The 26,503-nt window shown below is 36.9% G+C and overlaps 1 protein-coding gene across 12 annotated transcripts in view; it reads right to left on the bottom strand.

The window, feature by feature from the left end:
- Positions 1 to 26,503, bottom strand: part of TRPM3 (transient receptor potential cation channel subfamily M member 3) — a 319,398-nt gene that overhangs the window by 80,413 nt on the left and 212,482 nt on the right. For 10 of the 12 annotated variants that reach the window (XR_015732244.1, XM_087886148.1, XM_034410255.3 and 7 more), the window contains exons 2-5: positions 19,078 to 19,157; positions 17,337 to 17,541; positions 9,984 to 10,197; positions 8,458 to 8,582 (exon numbers count right to left, since the gene is read on the bottom strand). Coding sequence is in view for 11 of the 12 variants with exons in the window: in XM_087886148.1 (XP_087742274.1) it covers positions 8,458 to 8,582; positions 9,984 to 10,197; positions 17,337 to 17,541; positions 19,078 to 19,157 (624 nt within the window). In the remaining variant the exon portion in view is untranslated. Of the gene's footprint in view, positions 1 to 8,457; positions 8,583 to 9,983; positions 10,198 to 17,336; positions 17,542 to 19,077; positions 19,158 to 23,363; positions 23,630 to 26,503 lie in introns of those variants that run through there. The other 2 variants (XM_087886151.1, XM_087886152.1) reach the window with 1 other exon arrangement.

The raw sequence follows: 26,503 nt of genomic DNA, 5'->3' as shown, positions 1-26,503 counted from the left end.
AGACTATAAAAGGGGCAGGTAGGCAGAGGGAATATGGCCCATGTGATGACATTGTGTAGGTATGTTTACCAGTCATCATTATGTCATTATATAAGAATACCATTTTGTGCAATGACCTCATGATATATGTTGTTGTGGCTTGCAGATTCTATTTGAAGTACTTATTTATTCAATTTCTATAGCCACCCAACTCAACCAAGAGAGTGTTAGGCTTACAATTCTAAAATGATAAAACAATTAAAACATGAAAACAAAACATCCACACAAATAAATAAATAGACCTAATTAGCTGTGATCAGATGTTTTGGATTAGCTCTCATCAGTTCCAACAGTCATGGCCAATGACTGTGGGAATTGTAATCCAATGCCCTATAGATGTAGGTCATCAAGTTACTTATTCCTTTTCAAAAATTTAGGGACTGAAATAATTAACTTTGCTGTTGGTTTTTTCTGTTAACTACTTCTTTTATATAAATATGGTAGATAAATGTCTAACAAGTCAAACTGATTGCAAATAGATGTAGAAGTTTATGAATTCTGGGCCTGATTCACAAGAGGAGGAAGCTATCATTGTTTCAATATATTAATCAGTATTTAACTAAGGTATTTAACTTGTTTTTTGTCTTTTTAATGCACATTTTTAATGTGTTTGTCTAATTTTGTTTTGTTTTTGTAAAAATTCTTTCTTTTTTTGTGGAGTTTGTATTTTAACTTTCCGAATAAAAATAAAAATTTATTCCTAAAAAAATTAAAAACATATGACATATTGCCTACTATATCAATGACGTTCAGTTGTTAAAAGAACATGAATGCAAAATGCTGCTTCTCTCACATCTTGTTGTAGTAAACTTTGTTCACTGCCCAGAGTTACATATGTGACATGGGCGGCTATCTAAAATTTCCAAACAAACAAACAAACAAATAAATAAATGTGGAATATTGAACTAAATAGATGTGTGATCTGATTGCATTATCTTGCAACTTATCTATGTGCACATAAAAGTCTTCCAAAATTATTCATTTGAAACATGATGTCATAGTTTTCCCTACTATCACAGGACCTCCACTACAGTGGAGAATATACTGTCCATAAAGCAGGATCAGATTACAAATAACATACCTACAGTCCAGTGGTGGGTTTCAAATTTTTTTACTACTGGTTCCATGGGTGTGGCTTGGTGGGCGAGGCACGGTAGGCATGTCAGGGAAAGGATACTGTAAAATCTCCATTCCCTCCCCAATCCAAGGGAAGGTAATTGCAAAATTCCCATTTCCTCCCAATCAACTGGGACTCAGGAGGCAGAGAATATATGGGGGCAGGGCCAGTTAGAGGTGTTATTACTGGTTCTCCGAACTACTCAAAATTTCTGCTACCGGTTCTCCAGAACTGGTCAGAACCTGCTGAAACACACCTCTGCTACAGTCCTATCAATCTGTGGTTATGTATCATTGTAACCAAACAACCACAAAACAGCAATGTACACCTAGCTAAAACCTAGAAAAATCATAATTACTGTACACCAATGTTTTGGATTGAATTCTTATTTTCTTTTTGTTGCGTAGTCCGATTTATAAACCAGTGGCTAAATAAGCATTAAACATCTTTTTAAAGCTTTTTTGTAGTAAATCAGATTCCTGATTATGATGATGATGATATAATAATTTCAGTTATTAATTCACTACTACCACCACTTATTCTGCTACCAATAACAATATAAGCTTTACAGACACAAAAAAGGAACAAGGGCAAAGACAGAATATTACATTCTGTGGCTTGGTAAGTACATTACTAGACAATTCAAATCCTGTCTAATACATATAAGACTTTAGTAAAGATTTCATTTTGCTTCTGTCTTCAGAGTCCTCAGATACTCATATAATCCACTGCTATTTCCAAGTTCAAAGAATAGATAAAATATGTTTTCTACTATATGGGATGAATTAATCTAAAATTATAATATATCAGAATGTACAGATTGGGATAAAACTTGGAGGTCATCTAGTTCACCTCTCTCTGCAGTGTACAAATCCATTTGTATAACGTATTCTGCAGACTACCATGCAGCTTATTAAAGGAGCAAAGGAGAATTTGCAGCCAATTGAGGCAGTTGGTTTCATTGTTGAATAGTAATTAGGATTAAGATTGGTTTTTCTGTCACACCCAACCAAAATCAATTTCTTTGTAAAAACGTTACGTCTTGAAGAGCTTCAGAAACAGCTCCAGGAAATTCTATCCCATCTTCCACATAACAGCCCTTGAACACACATCTACTGTGTCTCCTTGCAGATTTCTCTTCTCAGATAAAACATGTCCAATACCTCCAAGGATTCCTAATACATTTTCCCTTCCCTTTCCCATCTTGTTGTTCAGAGATTGTTGTTCAATCTCTGTCTGCATCCACCTAACATACCATAATTAACTCAATTTTAAAAATCATCTCTATTAGAATCTTGGAGAGGTCTTTGTTGAATGCTTTGCTTTGAAAGGAACGTTTTCACGTGATGGTAAACATATGTATGTAGTACACTCATGTTTTTCCATTACTCATTTTTTATTACAAAGTGCCAAGAATGGAATTTGGATGTAACTATATATTATAACAGATTTATATTTTGCCTTTATTTCATATAGGTCCAGGTGGTTGGTGTATACAATGCTCCCACCTCCTATTTTCCCCAAAACAATAACCCTAAGAGGTGAGTTGGATGGGAACAGCATCCAAAGTCACTCAGCTGCCTTTTATGCCTAAGGGAATGCTATATTTCACAATCTTGCACTTTCTAGCCCAGCTCTCATCTTCTCCATCAAACTGGCTCTCACAATTTAGTAACAGTCTAATATTATTTTAAATTTAGGATTCCTGAAGAATTTCTGCTCTAGCAAAATACTTGGTAATGCATGCCTGTGCAACTTGTGAGTTGGGAGATGGGAGAAATATGATTAGTTCAAAGTGCAGTGCTACTGAATTCTAAAGCCGCAAATCAAAGGCAATAAAACAATTTCTGACAGAGAGGATGAAAAGATAGATTTGCTATTATCCTTCTCCCATTTAAAAAAATAAAAAGCAGACGATATCAACTCCATTACAGGAGAAATTGAGAACACAGCTGTTAGGTACCCAGGAGAAATAAAGCTGGATAACCTCCAGGAAAAGCATCAGATTTCCTTTATCTGTCTAACTTGCAGGCAGCAGTTCCAACTATCAAGAAATCTATGAATGCTGCAGCAGGTGTGTTAGTATGAATATGAAAAGCAAAACGAAAAGGCTTCATTTTCTTTTTCAGATTAGTACATTTCAGCTTTAATCACAGAGAGAAGTGCCGGTGTCGTGACTGGGTGCCATTCAAAAATGATTTGAAGGAAGTGCTCTGGACCTTGGGAGTGCAACACTCCTCTGCTATTCATTAAAGTAGCCTGGCTTTTTTCCCCAGGTTTCTATGTAAGCCTGAAAGAAAGGCACCACTGCTTCAGGGGAACGACTCATTAAAGTTAACATGAAGCAGCCGCATCTTTTGCTATGGATGTGTGATGTGTTTGGTTAAGGAGTTGGAGGCAGATGCTGTATTTCCCCCCCCCCAAACAAATTTCAACCTTCAAAACTGAAGTGCTATGTAGCCTTTCAAACACCCTTTTCTCATTATTGAGGACCTGCAGCCAATATTTCTATCAAAAAAGGAATTTGGCCATATATTTGCACTGCACTGCATTCAGTGTTGTGGTTTTCATGAAGCCTGGGAGTTCGTGATATCTAAGTTTTCAGTGAATAAGAAATATGCTTGGCATTATACAGGGAAGACTGTTTGACAGAGATCTATAATGCCACTATGAAATAACTTTAACTCAAGATGTTGCACTTACAGTATATCTTCATTTTTGTCTAAAAAACAGGCCCATCATAATAACAAAATGATATTCCTCAATTCATGACTATAGAGAGCTTGAAGCATCACTTTGGTATAGAAATAGCAATAGCACTTAGCCATATATATCGCTTCACACTGCTTTACAGCCAGTGGTGAAATCCAATCTGGTTTGCTACTGGTTCGCTGGCCGCGCATGTGCAGTGCACGCCAAACACGCGCTGCATGTGCATGCACACTGCCATGCCAAATGCGTGCTGTGTGTGCACACGTGCATGCACAGTATGCGCCAAAAGGAGGCTTAGGAAGGTAAGTAGAAGCGAGGGGGGGATCAGCTGTGGCGCAGGAGTTAGCTTCGCTAGAAAGCAGGATTTCCTGCTTTCTAGCAAAGCTAAACTGCGCTGCACAGCTGATTCCACCCTGCTGTTCTACTTATCTTCCCAAGCCTCCTTTTGGCATGTGCTGCGTGTGCGTGCGTGCAGGATTTCCTGCTTTCTAGCAAAGCTAAATCACGTTACACAGCTGATCATCGGAAATACCAGTTCAGAGGAACTGGTAGCTTTTTTAAACTACTGGTTCGCCTAAACCAGTAGCTTTTTAAACTACTGGTTCAACCGAACCGGTAGCTTTTTTTTTTACTACCAGTTCGCCCAAACTGGTAGTTTTTATCACTACGGATTCGCCTGAACCGGAGCAAACCGGTAGCATTTCACCCCTGTTTACCGCCCTCCCTAAGGGTGTAAACTGCCCTCTCTAAGTGGTTTACAGAGTCAGCATATTGCCCCCAACAATTTGGCTCCTCATTTTACCCACCTCAGAAGGACGGAAGACTGAGTCAACTTTGAGCCTGGTGAGATTTGAACTGCCAAATTGTAGGCAGCCGCCAGTCAGCAGAAGTAGCTTGCAGTACTGCACTCTAACCACTGCACCACCACAGCTCATAAATGAAGTGAGAATCCCAAGAATGGATACTCAAATAGGGAAGTAAGACCAAATACTATTTACTTCTGAAAAAAGTAACCTTAAGGATCAAAAAACCAAATCTCAAATGATCTATGATCCGCTAAGAGTGTATTTTTTTAATTAATGCAAAGTTTTCCTGAAAGAGTAGTTTTTATGTCATCAACTATTTTTTCTAGGCACAACATTGGATATTTGGCTACTTCTGTCACCAATTATGGTTTACTTTGCCACAGATTGTTAGGGATTTCTTATTTCCCCCTCTGCTTACCATATTTAGGCTTACCCAGCATGCTCCCATGATGAGAGATTATATCTGTTTTTTGAAAATGGGAATAATTATTTTTTATTTGAGAATTCTTTTTCAATACCAACAAAAGCTCTTGAGGCTTTCTAGGAACTAAAAGGTAATATTTCGTATATCCGAAGCAAATACAGGGATCTTCTCTTACCCCTACACAACTCACACAAACAGCATAAATCAACAACCTCACAATGAAACACACAATAAGAAGGATTTTTATCTTGCAAATAACCACTATATTCAAGTTCTGAATGTTGGCCAGTAAAAGCTCGGATACTTACTGGGTTATTTTAAACTAGTCATCATATCTCATTTTAAGCTATCTCAATGGCTGTTTTGAGGTTAAGGGCGAGGGAAAGATATATAGTGCCTTCAGTTACTGGAATAAAAAATTAAACAAATAGCATTGCTGATTTGAATTTTTTAAACAGTTTATTGTAGGTCATGAATCAGTGGTGGGTTTCAAAAATTTTTACTACCGGTTCTGTGGGCGTAGCTTGGTGGGCGTAGCATAGCTTGATGGGCGTGGCTTGGTGGGCGTGGCAGGGGAAGGATACTGTAAAATCTCCATTCCCACTCCACTCCAGGGGAAGGTTACTGCAAAATCCCCATTTCCTCCCAATCAACTGGAACTTGGGAGGTAGAGAATAGATGGGGGTGGGGCCAGTCAGAAATTTTACTACCGGTTCTCCGAACTGTTCAAAATTTCCGCTACCAGTTCTCCAGAACTGGTCAGAACCTGCTGAAACCCACCTCTGGTCATGAATGCACAAATGTAATTCTCCAGGTGTTGCCACTTACATCTCCTAGTATCTTCCCTATTTAATTAATTTAATTTAATTTAATTTAATTGGTGATTCCACTGGGGCTACTGTGATTTATTCTTCAGAAATATTTCCAAAGCTTCATGGATACATCAAAAACATACAGGGATTATTTTTTTAAAACCTAAAGATATATTTGCATGTGCTTTTTGGCAATAGATTTGTACTGAATCCAACAACTGCATGTTGTTTAGTTTTCAATGTGTGAATAGATGTAAATAAATTAAAAGTTATATCAAACTTAATGGAATAGATATTATGCACATGCACAAGTGTATATATGCACGCTATATATGCAGACTATATATGTATATATGTTGCTTTGCCACAAAAGACTACCCTGCCATATATCAAGAACTGTGGGCTTAGTATTGTTCTGCCCCAGCTACGGACCCCAAAGAATGCAGCACCCACAATCTCTATACAAAGCTTATTTACTCAAAATAACTTAGTCTTTATCATTCAAAGGCTGTTAATGAACTGTCTTAACAGCCTACCAGAATTCTAAGATAAGGTAATCACAGTCTTATTAGAGTTGGCAGAAAGCCCAGAAGCAGTTTTGCAGACACGAAGGAGAGTGAACTAAAATTGTTCTCTACAGCTTGTTGCAAGCGGCGTTCCTTCTTAAATAGGCTAAGGGAATGGCCAATTAGCCCCAAGCCTTACTCTCGAGGAGATCTCCTCCTGAGGAGCCACTCCTGCCTTTTGGCAGCTCTGTGCGCCCATGCATTGAGAAGAGGCTCCTCCTTTTCGTCCTCTTCACTTAAAGGAGCTTCTGGAGGTTCTGAAGGCCATGGCTGAATCCCTGTCTCTGGCACCACATCTTCTCCAGCCTCCTCACTGTCTGACTTGAGTGCCAGCTGTACAGGCTGCTGGCATAGCACCACACCAGCCTCCTCGTTGTCGGAATCAGCTACAATCTGCACAGGCCGCTGATGGGCCACAACAAGTATGCAGATTATATGGTAGTAAAAAGCTAGCTAGACTCAGTGAAAAGAGTCTGTCATACTTGAGCAAAACTCTCTAGATTAATAGTAATAGATTAATAGTAAAAACTCTAGATTAATAAAATACATTTGTCCAATCTTTACCTTTCAACTTGTTTTTGTTAAAGATTGTCTAATCCTAGTCCTTGTGCTTAAGGTTTAATTCAATGTTTAAGAACAGCGTGTTTTTATTTCTTTGTATGTGTTTGACTGTCATAATAATGAATCATTGTTATGGTTCATTGCACAGAACAGCATATGATTACACTGATTTGGCATTATTATTATTGTTATTGTTATTGTTATTTTAATTCAGCAAAGCATTAATTACAAATATTATGACTTAGTTGATATGCATAAAAAATAAAGATTTTCATCATGATGGTAATAACTATAAGCTAAAAGAGACCATGACAAAAATAAAGTCATTTTTTTTCGTCCAGAAAATGCTGCCATAGGCACTAATTATAATAATATGAGAGACAAGTAAAGAGATGTGTCGAAAAACTCTCTAATTTTTTGACAGGAAGAACAGTGAAATTACCAGTGTTGTTAACAGATAAGTGAGTGGCACACAGAGCAAAAAGAATAAGAAAGTCTTATTGGCTTGGTTCACAGGTCAAATATGTGCCTTAAGCTATAGCTGGATGAAACCAAGACCTGTTTTAGGGGACATTTTAAGGAATGAAATAGATACCTTAGGGCTCTGCAAATTCCTAAAAGTGTAAAGCATAGGTAAAAGTCCTTGTTTCATCCAATTTGGGGAGCTTTGCCAACTGCAAAATGGATAGCAAACTCAGGCAGTCTGCAAAAACAATTTTACATTTATGGATAAGGAGGATGAGCCAACATTTGCATTGCTGTATATATGTAAAACGGAGATGCGGTGTCTCAGTGGCTAAGACACTGAGCTTGTCGATCGAAAGGTCAGCAGTTCAGCGGTTCGAATCCCTAGTGCCACGTATCGGGGTGAGCTCCCGTTACTTGTCCCAGCTTCTGCCAACCTAGCAGTTCGAAAGCACATAAAAATGCAAGTAGAAAAATAGGGACCACCTTTGGTAGGAAGGTAACAGCGTTCCATGTACCTTTGGTGTTTAGTCATGCCGGCTATATGACCATGGAGACATCTTCGGACAGCACTGGCTCTTCGGCTTTGAAACAGAGATAAGCACCGTCCCTGGAGTCAGGAATGACTAGCACATATGTGGGAGGGGAACCTTTACCTTTACTTTAATATGTAAAACAGATGTCCAAATAATACGAATTGTCCTTAATTAGTAAAAAAAAATGGATGAAACTAAATTGTTCATCCTTAAACAAGAATGTGTCCTTTAAATGATTAAATGAGGAATTAAAATATTTTAAAATTATCAAAACATCTGAGAAGAGCTATATATGCTCATACAAAGCATTCAGTTTTAATCTTGGGGTCATCGTAGATTCCTGGGTCAGGAAGTTGTGAAAATCTCAATATCTAAAACATACTAACAAAGCATATTTTATAGATGAACAAGAGACTCACATCCTTGCCAATCAGGTCCTCCTGATTTTCTACAATTCCCCAGGGAGCTATTCCAATAGTGCAGATCTTTCCTCTAGATTTTGAAGCATGGTCTTTCAGTGCATCACCAACATGCCGAATAACTCCTGAAAAAGAAATGCTAACATATGACAGGATGACATTAATATCTGCTATAAAAATGTCTGTAGGTTAAATTTTGTGATACGAAAATGAAAACGTTATGAGTCAACCAGAGATCAAGCAATTGGATTAAGATTTAAAATAAAAGTGAGAAAGCCAGCCACTATCTAGTTCAGGATTTCATGGAAAGCTTTGGATAAATAGAAAAAGTATAAGTTTACCTATAACTTTGTTCTAACATTGCCTTAAGTCACCTTTTGATTTAACTGCAGCTTGTTGAAAAAGCCAGGAAAAAAATGAAAAATTACTCTCGCTGATAAGTGATAACAGAATTCATGATCATAGCTAATTCATTACATGCATTCTTGCCTCTTTTTTTTCCCCTAATCTTGAGTAGGGATACAGAATTTGTGATGATCTTGATGTTTTTGGACTGCAACTCAGCCACCCGGCAATGTGGAATGCTGAAAACTGTAGTTCAACATCACTTGGATCAGAAACTTGGCAAAAGCAAGAATTAGGTCTTTTGTCTTTTGATTTATACAGTAGAATGGTTTCCATTAGGCAAGTTAATTTAGACTGTACTATTTTTGACTGAGTGGATGTTGGAGGTAAGCTGAGAGGACACTGGATGTTTCTACACTGGGTTGGAATATATCAGGGAGAAGAAATGAGCGATGATTATCAATACCTTATGAAGATCCCTCCATTTCTATTGTAACCATACATACAAAGATCTCAAATGTATACTTTCCATACAGAAAACAGAGATATTAATTTTTCTGATCCCTGAATTCTACCTAGCCAATCTATTATTATGTTTAATTGCCAAAAATAATAATAAAAAGAGGTGGAGGTAGCATGGTCCAATGTTTACCTGCCTGTCTGCCAGTTCTATACCTCTGTACTCTGTTCAATACTCTGATGTTCATTTCAATATAGGAAGACACTTTTAATAAATTATTTCAACTCTCTGGAGTTGCATTAAACCATCATCAGTGCCATGGCTTTTTGCTCTTTGTCCATGGTTATGGTCTTTGCTGCTGTTTTAACTGTTTTAACAATTGGCAGGCAAGCAAGCAGCAGGCATTTAACCTTCCTCTCCACCCGGACAGTATCTTGACAAATATTGTTAATGGACCTTTCCTTCCAATGAGAATAACAGCAGGGGTGGTGGGAAGGTTGTGACCGTGTCATTAAGAGATTTTTTTCCAGTTCTTGCTTAGAATCGTATTTTGGTTATCTACATTTTTATAAAAGACGTGCCTGCTAAATGAAAATGTGTATTTAATGTGATGTTTATGAAAAAAGGAAGGAAAGGAATGTGCAGTGATATATTTCTTCCACAAGCCTTCTGAGATATACTTGCTCCGGTGATTTTTTTTTTCCTTGACAGTTTTTATTACCTGTATTTACTCCTCCTGTAAATATCCATGCTCCAGTTGTCATAGCAGCTTTAATGAGGCCTTTCCCAAATACTTGTTTCAGTTTTGGTTGCAGCTCAAAATTCTGGAGACCTCCATGTACTGAGATGAGGAGCTTCGGTAGTTCAAGCTGCCATTCCTTGGTCATCAAGTGTAGAAGAAGATCAGGTTTTGTGTCAAAAGACACCCGCACATACTAGAGAGCAAGGGGCATGGATTGAAAATGAAAAACAAAAAAGAGTTAAGTTGTAATAAACATATTGGCTCCATCTCTGGTAACATGAAAAATAAGAGGCAAGGATATTAAGTATGTTCATCATCTTGAGTTGATCAAATATTAAAAAGAAAAAAAACCCAATGGGATCAAAATGTAATAATGGTAACAATTAGCTAAATAGAAATTCTATCAATGGGGCTTTTGTAATAAAGTAAGACAATTCCATGAAATTGTTATATGTTCTCTATGGTTATAAGATAAACTAATAATTTACAACAAGTTACTAAACATTGTATGTAAGATAGCTAACACTGAACCAGTGGTGAAATCCTCCGAGGTCTGCTACTTATTTGCTGCATGCGCGCATGCATGGTGCGCATCAAATGCATGCTTTGCACACGCATGCACAGTGCGTGCCAAACGTGTGCTTTGTGCGCAGATGCACCGCAGGCACTACTGTGCAGTGCTGAAAAAGAAGGCTTAAGAAGCCTTTTCTAAGGTAAGTAGAACAGCGGGGAGGGGGGAACAGCTGTGCCGCGTGATTTAGATTCTCTAGAAAGCAGGATTTCCTGCTTTCTAGCGAATATAAATCACGCGGCACAGCTGATCGTCAGAAATATCAGTTCGTCTGAACCGGTAGCATTTTTTTACTACCAGTTTGCCCAAACTGGTAGCTTTTATTACTACTGGTTCGCCTGAACCGGTCTGAACTGGTAGCATTTCACCCCTGCACTGAACCTGAAAATTTCATTTCATTTCAAGGTACATCATGCACTTCATCATACAAGATTGACCATACATTTCCTGATCATGATGATTATGATCATGATGATGCAAAGTTCATCATGCATTTCAAGGTTCATCATTATGCTTAATCAAAAATGGTTGTGAAGAGTATGCCACATCAGTACTTGGGGTTCTGAGCTTTTGGATCAGATTATGAGAAAATTGTTTCCCATCATATGTCCTTACTTCTTCTTCTTCTTCTTCTATCCGTCATCGCTCGTTGGCGATCATGTTGGCAATCCTATTTTTGTCAACAACCGCATGAAAAAGTGCTGCTGAGTTTTGTTCAAACCAGTCCCTTAGGTTTTGAAGCCATGATGTTCTTCTTCTGCCTGGACCTCGTTTGCCTTCAATCTTTCCCTGGAGGATTAAGTGAAGGATGCCTTATTTTTCTGGGCATTGCATCACATGTCCTTACTACTGATTCATTAATTTAACTCTAAATTAACTATTTTAATCTGTAGGAATACTGTTGATTTGCAAATGCTGGCATTGTTGTTGTTAGTCGTGAAGTCGTGTCTGACCTATCATGACCCCATGAACAATGTTCCTCCAGGCCTTCCTGTCCTCTACCATCCCTTGAGTCCATTTAAGCTCACACTGACTGCTTCAGTGACTCCATCCATCCACCTCATTCTCTTTCGTCCCATTCTTCTTTTGCCCTCAATCGTTCCTAGCATTAGGCTCTTCTCCAGTGAGTCCTTCCTTCTCATTAGGTGACCAAAGTATTTGAGTTTCATCTTCAGCCTTCTAAAGAGCAGTCAGGGTTGATCTCCTCTAGGACAGACCAGTTTGATTGCCTTGCAGTCCAAGGGACTCACAGGAGTCTTCTCCAGCACCATAATTCAAAGGCCTCAATTCTTTGCTGCTCAGCCTTCCTTACGGTCCAACTTTCACAGCCATACATTGCAACTGGAAAACCATAGCCTTGACTATACACACTTTTGTTGGCAGAGTGATGTCTCTGATTTCCAGTGTGCTGTCTAGATTTCCCATAGCTTTCCTCCCCAGGAGTAAGCATCTTTTAATTTCTTGGCTGTAGTCCCCATCTGCGGTGATCTTGGAGCACAGGAAAATAAAATCTGCCATTATCTCCATTTCTTCCCCATCTATTTGCCAGGAATTGAGAGGGCCAGATGCCATGATCTTAGTTTTCTTAATGTTGAGTTTCAAGCCAACTTTTGCACTCTCCTCCTTTACCTGCATCAAGAGCTGTTTAGTTCCTCTTCATTTTCTGCCATTAGAATGGTATCATCTACATATCTGAGGTTGTTGATATTTCTCCCGGCAATCTTAATTCCAATTTGTGATTCATCTAGCCCTGCCTTTCTCATGATCTGCTCTGCATATAAGTTAAATAGGCATGGCAACAGTATACAACCTTGCCGAACTACTTTCCCAATTTTGAACTAATCAGTGATTCCATGTCCAGTTATCACTGTTGATTCTGGACCCACATATAGGTTTCTCAAGAGACAAATAAGATGATCTGGTACTCTTTAAGAACTTGCCACAATTTGTTGTGATCCATACAGTCAAAGGCTTTAGCATAGTCAATGAAGCAGAAGTAGATATTTTTCTGGAACTCCCTACCTTTCTCCATGATCCAGTGTATGTTGGCAATTTGATCTCTAGTTCCTCTGCCTCTTCGAAATCCTGCCTGTACTTCTGTAGTTCTCAGTCCACATACTGCTGGAGCCTAGTGAAGGATTTTGAGCATAATTTTGCTAGCATGTGAAATGAGTGCAATGGTGTGGTAGTTTGAACATTCTTTGTCATTGCCCTTCTTTGGAATTGGAATGTAAACTGACCTTTTTCAATTCTGTGGCCACTGTTGAGTTTTCCAAATTTACTGGCAAATTGAATGTAGCACTTTTACTGCATCGTCTTTCAAGATTTTGAATAGCTCAACTAGAATACTTCCACTAGCTTTGTTGTTGCTCAGACTTCCTAAGGCCCATTTGACTTCACATTCCAGGATGTCTGGCTCAAAGTCAGTGACCACCCCATGGTGATTATCAGGGATGTTAAGTTCGTTCATAGAATATATCTATTTATTTATTATCCCATCTTTATTATTTTTATAAATAACTCAAGGTGACCAACATTATAATATTCCTTTCTTCTCCTATTTTCCTCACAACACAACACTATGAGATTGGTTGGGCTGAGAGAGAGTGACTAACCCAAGGTCACTCAACTGGCTTTCATGGCTAAGGTGTAGCTAAACTCAATCTCCTGTTTTTTGAACAAGCACCTTAACCACTGCACCAAACTGAAAGTCACTCATTGGAGGAGCTAGCAATGGAATGCAAGCACTAATGCAAGCATCTTCAGTTTATCTATTTCATTGTTAATTGTGAAGTGTAAATGTTGAAAAGCCTATCAGCAAAAATAATTTGCCAGTAATAGGAAGAAATGTGTTGCAATTAAATGAGACAGGTCTTTTTTAAATCAAGCAATATTCTATTAAATATTTACATAGCATAAGATCAAGAGAATTTTAAAATCGCTTGGAGGTGGGAGATATTTCCAATGTAATCTACCAAATCCCTGTATGGATTGCCCCTGTGACTATGTAGGACAGATGGGGAGGAAGCTAACTACCAGATTGCAAGAACACAAGAAAGTGGTCAGACGAGGAGACCCAAACTCTTTGGCAGCCTCACACGGCAATGAACAGTGATTCAATTTTGCAGCTACTAAGATTGTTGGATAAGCAGGCACAAAAACAGCCAGGGAAGTGATTGAATCCTGGGAAACAGGCCCCTCATCAGTAAACAGGAGTGCTGATTTACCACCAGCCTATCAAGTACTTAGAAGGTGAGGGCTGGGCAACACAAGCAAATGACAGCTAATGACTTAAAAGCCAGTCATCAACATACCCCAATCAACATCTAAAAACCCACATACACCAGGCACTAAAAATACCACACACAGAACAACACACACTCTGCTAGAGAGAAGTTCCTTGAAGATGGGTTCCAGCATGCGTCCAAAAGCTCGGTAGACAAAATCTCTGGTCCCGGTGACCAACCCAGATTGGATCCTGCAACATTATCGTGGCACATGTATATTCGCCTTCCTTCATGAGAACCTTAAAACCTACTCAGCATACTGATTACCATTTTGAATCGATCATTTACAAACACAAGTCATACAATAAGATACCTATTTTCCAAGATTGTGAGATGCATAGAATAAGCTATGAGTTGCTTTAAAGAAATTCGTGCTACCTTTATACAGATAAACTGCTTCTATCTCCATGGTAGTAATTATCCCAAAGATAGAAAAAAATGGATTATGTAAGCCAAGGTCCATTCATGTAAGTACAAAGGCAGTGAATCTGTGTAATTTATTTGACAAAGCATTTCATGTGCAAGCAAAACAGCATCCTGAATTTGCGTCTTCAATAGGCTATACAAACTATTGGATCCTCCCTCAATATTGGTTTCAAGGCTCTCTATGGTCTTCTGATGTATGTATGTGCATGTGTGTATGTGTGAATAATTAGAGGCTGCTTTCCTCAAATGATTTACATATGCCTCTAAACTTAATTGTTATTATCTCTTTAAGAAGTTGCCATTTAATGATATGCCAAGTTTATATTAATCTTTTAACTCCCATTTATTGAATCAAGCCAACTTCAAACATTGATTTAGGAAGCTTTTAGATTTTTACAGTAAGGTTATATTAAATTAATATTAGAAGTTGAACTGAAGGAAAAGGTATGAGAAGGGGGAAGGACATGAATCTAAGGTCAGCAAACTTAACAATAAATTCTCATTAATCTAAACACCATCATTATCTCTCATTTAACACAAAATAATGTTGAAATCTGACATTTGGGGGACTGGCGCTTAGGTTACATTGCTTCTACAATTACACAATTGAACATATGTCAGAACACTATTTGCCTTCCATTTACAATTATATAATCAGTAGCATAGCAGAAAAACTGGCCTGGCAATATCGACACCAGAAAGTTTTGTAGTCCCATAATCCTTAGGAACAATGAACACAGTGAGTCACCAAAAGCATCGGTGCTTCTGGGAGCACAGGAGAGAGGCAAGAGAAGGCAAGTGACAAAATGTATATTATGGCACCAAACCTACAATATACATAATTGTTGGGATGCAAGTACCCAAGTCTGGGTTTAGCACTATAATGACATTGCACATATCATCATTCTTACATAATCTCAGTTTGCTGCAGATGCCCATAGCTGCATGTTTGCTAAATTTTATTAAGATGGAATTGCAAGTTCAATGCATCTTTGATTATTTAAAACATTTATATAGCCGTCCATCTTTCAATTAACTTTGAACAACTCCCAATCATATAAAATATACTGTATATGACATATAAGACCTATTAAAATTAAATATAAAATATACATTAAATTATATTAAGGCTATAAAACTCAACCAATTAAAACATTAAAAACAACAAAAAGTGGTACTAAATCAGTTCTATTATGTGATTATCTAGTCTTCTCCCAATACTTGGAGGAAAAGGCAACTCTTCAAAACCTTATGGTGGATGCCTGCCAAACTTCAGGGGGCACAGTGGCATGCTTCCTAGCTCCCATCAGATGGCGGTATTTAGAGGAAGGGACTAGGAACATGCCCATCCTATTTGACTTGGTAGGACATATGTCATTAGGGAAAGATGGTTCTGCAGATAACCTGTGCCTGTGCCATATAGAGATTTAAAATGATGACCAGCATCTTGAATTGTACCTGCAAAGAAACTGGAATCCAGTGCAGCTTGTGTAACAGATGTATTATATGGGCAAACCTAGGGTACCCCATTACTATGTTTGCTGCTGCACTCTGGAGCAGTTAAAGTTTCCGTGTGGTCTTCAAAGGCAGCTCCACTATACCATACTTATTCTACACTGTTACATTGTAATAATTAAATTCATAAATCTTTCTCTCTCTTTTCTGTCTTTGTATATGTATGTTGTAGAATAAGCAAACTAATACAGCTGGTAAAATAAATGAAACTACAGCTTTTCAGAGCAAAATACTTTTGGAAAGGGGTAACCTGAAAGTTTCACAGGTAACCTGAAAATTTCTCTAATCACATGTAACCTATTTTAAATTTGCATTGCTCTGAAACGGTACTTGGAAATTTCCTTGGAAATTAGAGAAGGACAAATCCTTTCTTCTTTTAATAAATGCAGTATACTGCACTGCAATAAGGAGTTTGTCATTCTATACTGTATTAAGTACAGTTTTAAGAACTACAATTTTTATTACATGGTTTTCTATTGCAGAATTTCTTCTCCTTTTAGCAAAATTGACAAAATCTAATAAGAATATGTTGTCCATAAAATTTTACTTTTCACCGACTCCAAGATCACATTAATTTCCATTGACCAAGTCCATTTCAAAATGTTATATATAATGTAAAATACCTTCAGATTTTAATAAGGAGAGAAATGCATTCAAAGTAAAATGTAGCAATTGAATTTGGGCTTGGCTTTATAATTATAGAAAATATTTGAAGTGTAGAAAGTAAAGAACAGAAACCCAGAAATATTGCTGAAAATGCCAAACACATTCTGATAAATCTTCATTCCTAGATATAACTATTCCCAATTCACTCTTATTCTACACTATCACTAAATTTCCATTTTTACATTTGAAAACCAAAATCTGACCACTGATCCATCCTTGTTTGTAACGTTTGCAGTGAGCATCAGTAGCTTCCCACTATTTCAGACATGTACCTTCAGCTGTCTATGGCGATACCAAGAAGAAAAGCCACATTTTTTACCTCAAAACATGTGGGTGTTCTATCTTGCCCACAGATTTTCTACCCATTGTTGGTTTCTTTCAATTCTGTTTTATGACTTTCCTGATTGATTTTCTTAAGCCAGTGATTTTCAAACTTGAGATACCCAAAGAACATTTTTCAATGTGAAAAATCAGTGTGTAATGCATTAATAGATATGTTTCCTCATAGACTTTTCTCTTGTAAATGAAACAATGGAATGAAGATTTAAAAAATTTGAAATCGTAACAATTCTTAGAATGAACTGTCATATATAAGCCCTGGATGATTCTCATGGAACCCCTAGGTTCCAGGGAACATATTGTAGTTTGAATACGGTTGTCTTTGATAATAAATTCCTTGACAGCAAGGGTCTATCTAAGTTACTAATGGATTTCTGTAATATATAGATTTCTCTATATAGTATAAGAAATCATTATAATGGTTCTTATATAGCAGCCTAGAGAGATATATTCTTTGCAAGACAATAAACCCCTGTATAACAAAGAAAGTAAGAAATTCATTTGGACATTAACATTTTTAAAAATTACCATGGCTTTATTTGAATGACCACCTCCTTGAAACTCAATGGTTCCAAAGGCATCCGTGGGGCTGAGTTGTGTGTGCTTGCCGACTGACCACTTCTCTGACTGGATGTCATTTCGAGCGAGCCGGTTTTCATTTTTCTCATTCTGAATAATGGAGATACTTGGAGTAAGTCCCACATGTTGACCTATTAGGCGCCCACAGCAACACCTATGGCATTAAGCAAAAACTACTTAATATTTTGTTATAATAAAGCAGAAGACTAACGTTACTAGAAGTCTTGCATGAAATAAGTAATCATTTTGCCAGGAGAATGAGATATAGATAACTAGGTCAACTGTAAACATGTATAAAACTTAGCATTTGTGAAAAGGTTTCATTAGTATAATACACACACACACACACACACACACACAAAACCAAACAAAAAACTTGTTAAACTTTACTTTATTTTCACAGAGGAAATAAGATTATAACATTGACTGGCAAAGCTGTGGTTATTCTGATGCAAATAAATACATTTAGAATAATCATCCATATATTTAAAACATATTTTACTTATTGTTCTCTCAGAAATCAGAAGCCAAATTAAAAGACTGCATTTTGCAACTATTACTGTCTTTTTAGATAAAGTATGGCAAAGGAGCAGCCACAAGAGTCAATTTGGCCTAGTGCATGGGTGTCAAACTCAAGGCCTGCGGGCCGGATTCAGCCTGCAGGGTGTTTAGATCTGGCCCACAGGGCTGGCCTGGAAACAGCAAAGGACCGGCCTGCAGTGCCTCTACCAGTGGAAACAGACTTAGGAAACCCTTGCACGCTCTGTTTTCGCTGGCAGAGGGTTGTAGCATGCCATTGCAGCCAAAAAGGAGCTCGCATGGGTCACAGGTGGTCCTCACAAGCTCCATTTTTGCTGGCAGAAGGTTGCAGGATGCTGTCGCAGCTGAAAACGGAGCTTGTGTTTTCACTGGCAGAGGGTTGCAGAAGGCCATTGCAGCCGAAAATGGAGCTTGGGAGCCCATTTTTGCTGGCAGAGCACTTGGGCCACCACAGGCGCCCCTGACACAAATAATGTCGAGCTGGCTACACCCCTCCTCCAGGTCAAACACAACCCTGATGCGGCCTTCAATGAAATTGAGTTTGACACCCCTGGTCTAGTGGTTAAGACAACAGGTTAGTAAGTGGGAGTCCTGCCTTAGGGATAGAAGCCAGCTGGGTGACTTTGAGCCAATCACTCTCTCTCTCAGTTAAATGTACTGGGCTGGGTCCAACTTTTTACATCTGTCAGTGAAATGGAAGTCACCATAGAAAAAAATATTTTCTCCCTGCCATGCCCTTCAAAGCTTTTCCAAAAGTTGAAAGGCCCTGTGGAATGCCCTTGGCCACACATGGAAACACAGAGGAAAAGTACAGTCCTACGACACAAAGATCTGATCATGTGATCTTGAAAATGATCCATTCCTGTTTAAATGGAAAAAGAAATCTATTCTCTTTCTTTTAAATCATTTCAACATTTTTCATAAAGTAGCTACCATATCTCCACCCTGAGGTACTGGAGGAGATCAGAAATGAATCAGTGTACTGTACATTCTAAGTACAATGTATATTTAAAGTAGTTGTTGCTTATTGTTAATATAAAAATATTTTTCCTGTAGCATATATCAAAGGCTTAACTTTTTACAGTATATATTATAGCATGCTTAATTTCTTATTCAATGCAAATTAAGTAACCAAATATAGCACTCTTACCTATGGGGGTCTTTGGTGCTGGGTATTATATGGACGCATTCCCTTTTGTAAAACGCTCTCTCTATCCATGACTTCTGAGCCTGAAAAGCAACAAGATGAATTTTGAAAAAAGCTGTTATTAAATTTTAAAGAGCCATGAAGTATTTTAACAGATGCCTGGCAGCAACGCAACTCAGGGATGGTGTTATGCTCTAATGCACACCAGTGCATTCCTTCCAGATGATGGGCTGCACGCTCTATTAATATTAATACCACACAATCTATAAAATATGATTAATGGAAATAAATGACAAATCAATATTCTCCAACTGATAAGAAAGGCCTTGATGGTGTGTTATTTTTCTTTCATGAATTCTCTTTTTTAAAAAATCTGTTGTGCATAGTGGAATATTGAATATTTTTGTTCTTTAAAACAATTCAAGGTCATCAGAGAACCTTGATATTTTTTATATTCTGACATATAAGTTTTAGACTGGAGCATGGGAGTATAAAATACCACACAATTCATATGGAAGGCACTTGGGAAACAAGGAACACGGATGCAGCAAAGAATGTTAAATAATTAAGAAGAACACACAGAAATGTAGGCATATAAAGTTGCAGGCAGGTTGAGCTCTGGTGGGGAGATATTCTCAGCAAGCTTTGTCAGCTGCTCCAAGTTCAAAAATTATTTTTCCCTCCAGATTCATTATATATTCATACCTTTAAGGATACATCTAGAGTAGGCACATATTTCTATTACAAATTTTAAAGCATTCTATATTAAAGGTTAATTAAATGTCAGTATCAGGTTTAGCTGATCAGAAAGAAAAAGGTTGTGAGAATGGAAACTCCACAGGCTACATAACACAACCATTACCTTTATCTACTTCGACTTGCCATTTTCTACATTATATTCACTTTTAATAATAGGCATAGCAGCTTAGGCAAAGAGGTCTGATTTCGCTCCTTCCCCTCCGCAAGCCAAAATTGCTTAACCTTCGGAACAGATTTGGAAGAACAGTGGAGGAATTCACAGGAAGAAGAGGGGATGGATGGATCAGTATGCTGGGAACATAGGTGTCAGGATAGACATTTGATTAAAATATTATGTGACATATCAATGCAAACCCTGCCACTTATATATTGTATTCATCAATGGAATGTTAAAAATGTAGGCTTTGCTCATGATGCTACAGTACATGTTATCTCATTTTTCTACCACCATGACTATGTAGGGCTGCTCATGTGATAGAAGAACATCAAGATATACTATATAACTCTCGTTAATGACATTGTTAAAATAATCGGATATAAGAAATGACATAATAATTCATAATTCAGTCTGACCTAAACATCGTACATAAAATTACCTGCCACAATGTCCTTCCTGTCAATGACTACTTCAGCTTCAACCACAACAATACACGAGCAAATAATAGATAGAAACTCAAGGTAAACCGCTCCAAACTCGATTGCAGAAAATATGACTTCAGTAACAGAGTGGTCAATGCCTGGAATGCACTACCTGACTCTGTAGTTTCTTCCCCAAACCCCCAAAACTTTAACCTTAAACTGTCTACTGTTGACCTCACCCTGTTCCTAAGAGGTCTGTAAGGGGCGTACATAAGTACACCAGCGTGCCTACCGTCCCTGTCCTAATATTCCTTTTTACTTACTCTTTTCATGTATTCAAATTATGTTTATACTTTAACCTGTTATCTTATATATGCTTGACAAATAAACTTATGATTATGATTATGATTATGAATAGACGATTGTTCATATAGCACAGGCACAGCAAATCCAGTGAGCCTGAAAGGGAGCAATAAACCAAACCAAACGCACACATACACACGCAGACACACAGAGAGAGAAAGAGAGAGAGAGAGAGAGAGAGACAGACAGACAGACAGACAGACACTACCTGTCTGGCATAAAATCATTTTCATTGTATACTCTGAGTAGAAACTTTTATCATCACTCATGTTACCAATGGTGAGAAATGTAAAAACAATAGAAGGCATGCATAATTTTAGTTTCTGCATAATACAAAGCCCTTATTTGAAAAACAAGAAATTATGTTTAGATTTTAACACTCAAGCCATGAATGGAAATTATTACCTTTTAAGCCTTAGGAAGTCATTTTAACAAATGCTCAAAACAACTTATTGATATTTAAACTGTATTAAGATATAATGTTATTTAAATATAAAATGTATTTGACAATATAAACCAATTTAAAAAATCAACTTTGGTCATAGGCTACTTACAGAATATAAATATGGGGAACATTGACAGTAATGTAGCATATATGTTTAATAAATGTAACAGTAAGATTTAAGCATAAGACTGTTGGAAACTTAATAACTCAGATTCTAACCAACAATTTTAGAATTATTAAGGTAGTGTTCAAGAATATAGGAGTTCTAAGCAAGGTGGCTTTTTATAAAATTAGAGTGTTGGACGCATACTGAACATGCCACTATTTATGTACATTGATTTTAAAATTGCCTCTTTCTTCTTTCTATTTCCTTTTAATTTTGATAAAGCCCACTGAGTTTTGGATAGTTTCTATTACTTCTTATATTTTAGCCTGAGGTTGGACACAGGAGCCTGGTACCTTTAGTACATTTTAATTCTTATCTGGTGAGGAAATTGGATTTTTTAAAAACTGTTTTAATGCTCTGTGATGAAGTTGGATGCAAAAACTTCATCCTTAGGTAGAACATTTATTTAGATATCAAGCAAAACATGTAATAGCCTGCTTTTATTCTTAACAAATACTTAAAAAATGCAAACTGTTTTATAGTGATTATCAAATACAATCTACTAACTTTAGTAAAGATGAAATATGACTTGATTAATCAAATTGCATCCCTTTGTGTATTACAATATAAACAACCAAAACCATTGATTTCTTAAATTTAAATGCTTTTCCTAGTCACCAGAAACCGAGTAGGAAAAAACAATTTAAGGATTCACTTTTTTAATGCTGCCCTTTATATTCTTGCTTTATTCAATTTCATTTGCTTACTTATTTAGTTAACCTTTGGTTGATTAGAAGCTTGAAAATAAAGAATAAAATTATGTTAAGTACAGGTGTTCTTAAAAGGTAACTTGGATTCACCTTCTGGAATATTAAAAAAATATTTAAAAATCAAATGTAAAACATTTTATGAAATCATCAGAAAAGTTAACTGGTTAAACCAAACAATATCTATGTAATCATGCCTTCTGCTTTGAGCATTATATGGTAGGCGAGACATGTGTGTAATGGTCTGGTAGGCACTAGGCAGTGTTCAACTGATCACTAGGTCAAAAGAATAATTATGACCAGGGTGGATAAAAATCAATGATTTTTTTTATTTTTTTTATTTAAATCAGATTTTTTTGATTTAAATCAGATTTTTTTGATTTAAATCAGATTTTTTTTATTTAAATCGAATTTATTTTAATAAAAAACTTTTGGGGTAAAAATCTATCGTAAGATAGTTTTCTATTTAAGATACATAAATAATTTAGTTCATTCAGCATGAAATGGAGCTTAGTTATGTAGCATGAGGCTGTATATTCTGCAACACTGGGACTATCGGTGAGTCAACAGTGGGTCAAAGGAGTAGCAGAGATGACAGTTGCTCTTTAAAAATTATGATTTAAATCGAGTTGATTTAAATCAAGCCTTTTTACTAGTGATTTAAATCATGATTTAAATTGTGATTTAGATCAACTCGATTTAAATCAAATCCACCCTAATTATGACATTAACACAAACATGATTGCATTATTATATATGCTCCAATTGCTATGAAACATTAATGACAATCAGAAAAAATAATGAAAATATTTTAACATTCAATTATAAAGTGCGAAAAATATCTTACAGTTTACAATATATAAAAAACTACCTAGGTTTAAAATGTCTATCACTATTTAGTTTTGTCTCATGTTTGCTGCCAATAGCTTATTACTTATTAATATTTTTCTATACAATTGTAAAAGAAAATGCTCTGCTCTCTGAACTGATTTATTACTGTACAAAAGACAAATCGCAAGAAAGACAAATTGCGAGAAACATTGCTATTTAGTTTAAATCGCCAAAAATGAAGAAATGAAAATAAACCGTACTGCACTTCCTGAAGTCTGTAAATGATGTTTTATAATCTTCATACATTTTTAGTCTTTATTGTTTTAGCTTTAATTAATAAAAACACATTAGGTTAAATGTTATACCATTTGAGCGAATATGGTTTTAACATTATTTTGTTATTAAGACTAAAAACAATAACAACAATAATAATGTTTACCTTTCCTTCCACACTGAGTCTGTCTCATGCTCTCTCTGATCTATTTGTGCTGTCTAAATTTCACTGCGGCTGGTCATTCTACTAATACTAATGCCCCATGACTGCCCACCAGACAAGTTTTTCATTCCACTTTTGACCATGAGATGTTAAAATAAGCAATGAACTTGCGCCCATTAGCTACTTGGAATGTCCTGTCATGGGATTAGCCTCATTAAGAGCTCAAAAGAGATTCACTCACAGCCTCCAAATACTGCCTTCATTTGAAGAACTAATCTGGTGCCAAAAAACCCCCGTAACCAATAAACAAAACATAGCCGGAGATTTTGGAATTAACTGGCACAAGCCCTGACAAGCAAGTTGGATGGATTTTCTTCTTTTTCTCTTTTTTCATTTCCACAAAAGGTCTTGTGCAATTGTGATATGGTGTTCTGAGTCCTGAAAGTTCAACTCAGAAAAACAAATCAGTCAAAAGAAACAGTGTATTAAACTGGAAAGGATCTGAAAAGTACATGGGATATTTTTAATCTTCAAAGAATGAAGATTAAAGTGTGCTTGTTTGACAACTGCTGGGAATCTTATGAATGTGTATGTATATATATATATATATATATATATATATATATATATATATATATGGGCTGCTGTGGGTTCGCAGGGGTTCTGGAGAACCTCTAGCTAAGATTCTGTGCAGTTCAGAGAACCCCCAAATCCCACTCCTGGCTGGCCCCACCCACCCCGCCCCTCCCAGGAGTACCTACGTGAGCCGTTTTGGATGACGGAAGCGCGGAGGCTTGGGGACGGCGAATATCGGGCCTACCAGAAGTTCAGGAAGGCCAGAAATGGGCTCGTTTCCAGCCACCAGAGGGCCTCTGGAGCCTGGGGAGGTGTTTTCACCCACCCGGAGGCTTGAGGAAAGCCTCCGGAGCCTGGGAAGGGCAAAAATGCCCCCCCACCATGGTGCAGCAGGCTGACTAGGCCATGCCCACCCTGGCCACGCCCACCCAGCAACTGGGCAAAGAACCCCTTTCTAAAATTTTTGAAGCCCAACCCTTGTATGTACCAAAAGAGATGGAGTTTGCAACTGCTTTTCGGCAGTCTTTAAATATAGTAAAATATATATTTTTTCAGAAATAAGTTTTAAAATGTAAAACTCTTAATATACAGAAACATATAGGTAAACTAAAATTTAGGGACTGATTTTCTTGGATCCCCACAAGAGCAAAGTAAGTGATGAAATAATAAAGATAGGCAATGACAATTTTTTTAAAAAAACTTATATAGAGAAACTATCACCTTCTATGCAGCATTTTTGGATTTTTATACAAGAAATATTATACTGTACTTGTTCAAAGGTCACCCTCACACTTTGCAGATACTTTGCAGTACTTTCTTTGTACTAAATTTCATATTTTTCTGGGAGTTGTATTTCTCCAGAGTAGTTCTTGGGGATGAAGTGGGGGCAGAGGAGAAAAGAATGTTCTTTGCACACTTTCATTCTCAAATAAAAGCATTTTGTTCTCCTTTCGGAAACTTCTCCAAAGATTTTGGAAATGACTTGTATTCATATCTATTTAAAACAAAAGGATCTATGATAGCAGTTCTTAGAGAAAAATATTGGCATAAATGGTATGAATATGGGAAGGATGTATAATGATACTGTTATGACAAAATAATTTAACATTCAACGTTGAAAACGTTATGAAAGACGTTTTCAAGGAATAGGAAATTGATGTCTTCAGACAGTGACTTCATTTTGTAAGATTATCAATGGGCGCAAGAAAGACAACGAAACTGGTTGTGGGGTGTCAAACTTTGCAAAGTGGGTAGTGAAATTATAGGTTTAAGGCTTTGAAGTTATCCTTTTTTCTTGCTTTTTCAGGGCTCATTCAAATGGGATTCAGTACTTTGTATTTCTTTTTGTAAGGAATGCCACTGAGAACATAATTTCACACTTAGTATAGTTTAAAATAAATCATGCCACATGTTTTAAGAAGAATTATTGTATTATGAATCTTTTCTTCTTCATCGTTCAATTGATTTGCCTAATTTGCCTAACTACAAACTTATATGAGGGTTACAAGCTATGTAGAGTTTGGATTCAGACTTAGCTCCCCCTGCATTGGCTAGGAAAAGATACAGGTAATTCTCGATTTATAACCACAATTGGCACCATAAATCCAGTTGTAAATCATTGTGGTCATAAATTGAGGCATCCACATGATTGATCAGGTTTTTTGACATTTTTAACGGCAGTAAAGTGAATCACTGTGGTCGTTAAGCATATGCCATGGTCATTAAATGAATCCATTCTTCTGAAGTGGTGGAAATTGGCAAAATGACACAAATCATGATCACATGACTGAGGTACAGAGCAACCGGCTGTAAATGTGATCTGGTTGCCAAGCAACTGAGTCATGTGACCAAAGGGGAAACATGATATTTTACAACAGCTGGAAGTGCTTTAGGGGCCACAAAGCACCTGTTCCAAGGCCATTATAATTTGAGGATTACCTGTATATCTATTTCAAGAAAACAGAAATATATCTTTTCTCTATTATGTTGGATGAGCATTAAGAAATTTGGTTAAGAATTGCAAATTGCAGGCACAATTTCCATAGCAGCCAATATCTTAATCACAATGTTCTACATTTCAATTGTTTATATTTGAACCCATTGGCATTATATGAGATTATAGTATATGAGACAGCAAGGATGGGTATATAGCTCATTTGACCAAAATGCTTAAATAAGTACCAGAAGTTTAAATGTCGGAATTGATTACATTTATTGATTTTATATATATTCTATTATATATGCAAATCTTAAAAATTGTTTTGTAGCTCATTTATAGCATGAAACCTAGGATAATAAGACACTTCAATATTTTGCAAGAAATCTAGTTCAGCTCCGTTTAAGGTCACTGTAATGTATCTCTGATATAATTCATTCAATTAAATTAGACCATCCTTTACTGTATACATGAAAAAGTAACAGTTGCTTGGTTTTGGCTTGGAGCTTGATGAATGTGGATCAAAGCAGTCAGCGGCACTGGCATTCACTGAGGGGACACAAGTGACAACATGGGTGTCATGATGTCCTAAATAAAAGATTACAGGATGTCCTTTTGACACGAACATTAT

Source organism: Pantherophis guttatus, chromosome 2 (genome assembly GCF_059756535.1).
Source record: "Pantherophis guttatus breed Tessera chromosome 2, ASM5975653v1, whole genome shotgun sequence".
Lineage (NCBI taxonomy): Eukaryota > Metazoa > Chordata > Lepidosauria > Squamata > Colubridae > Pantherophis > Pantherophis guttatus.
The sequence above is the reverse complement of the archived record's forward strand: the minus strand, read 5'-3'. Positions and strand labels throughout refer to the sequence as shown.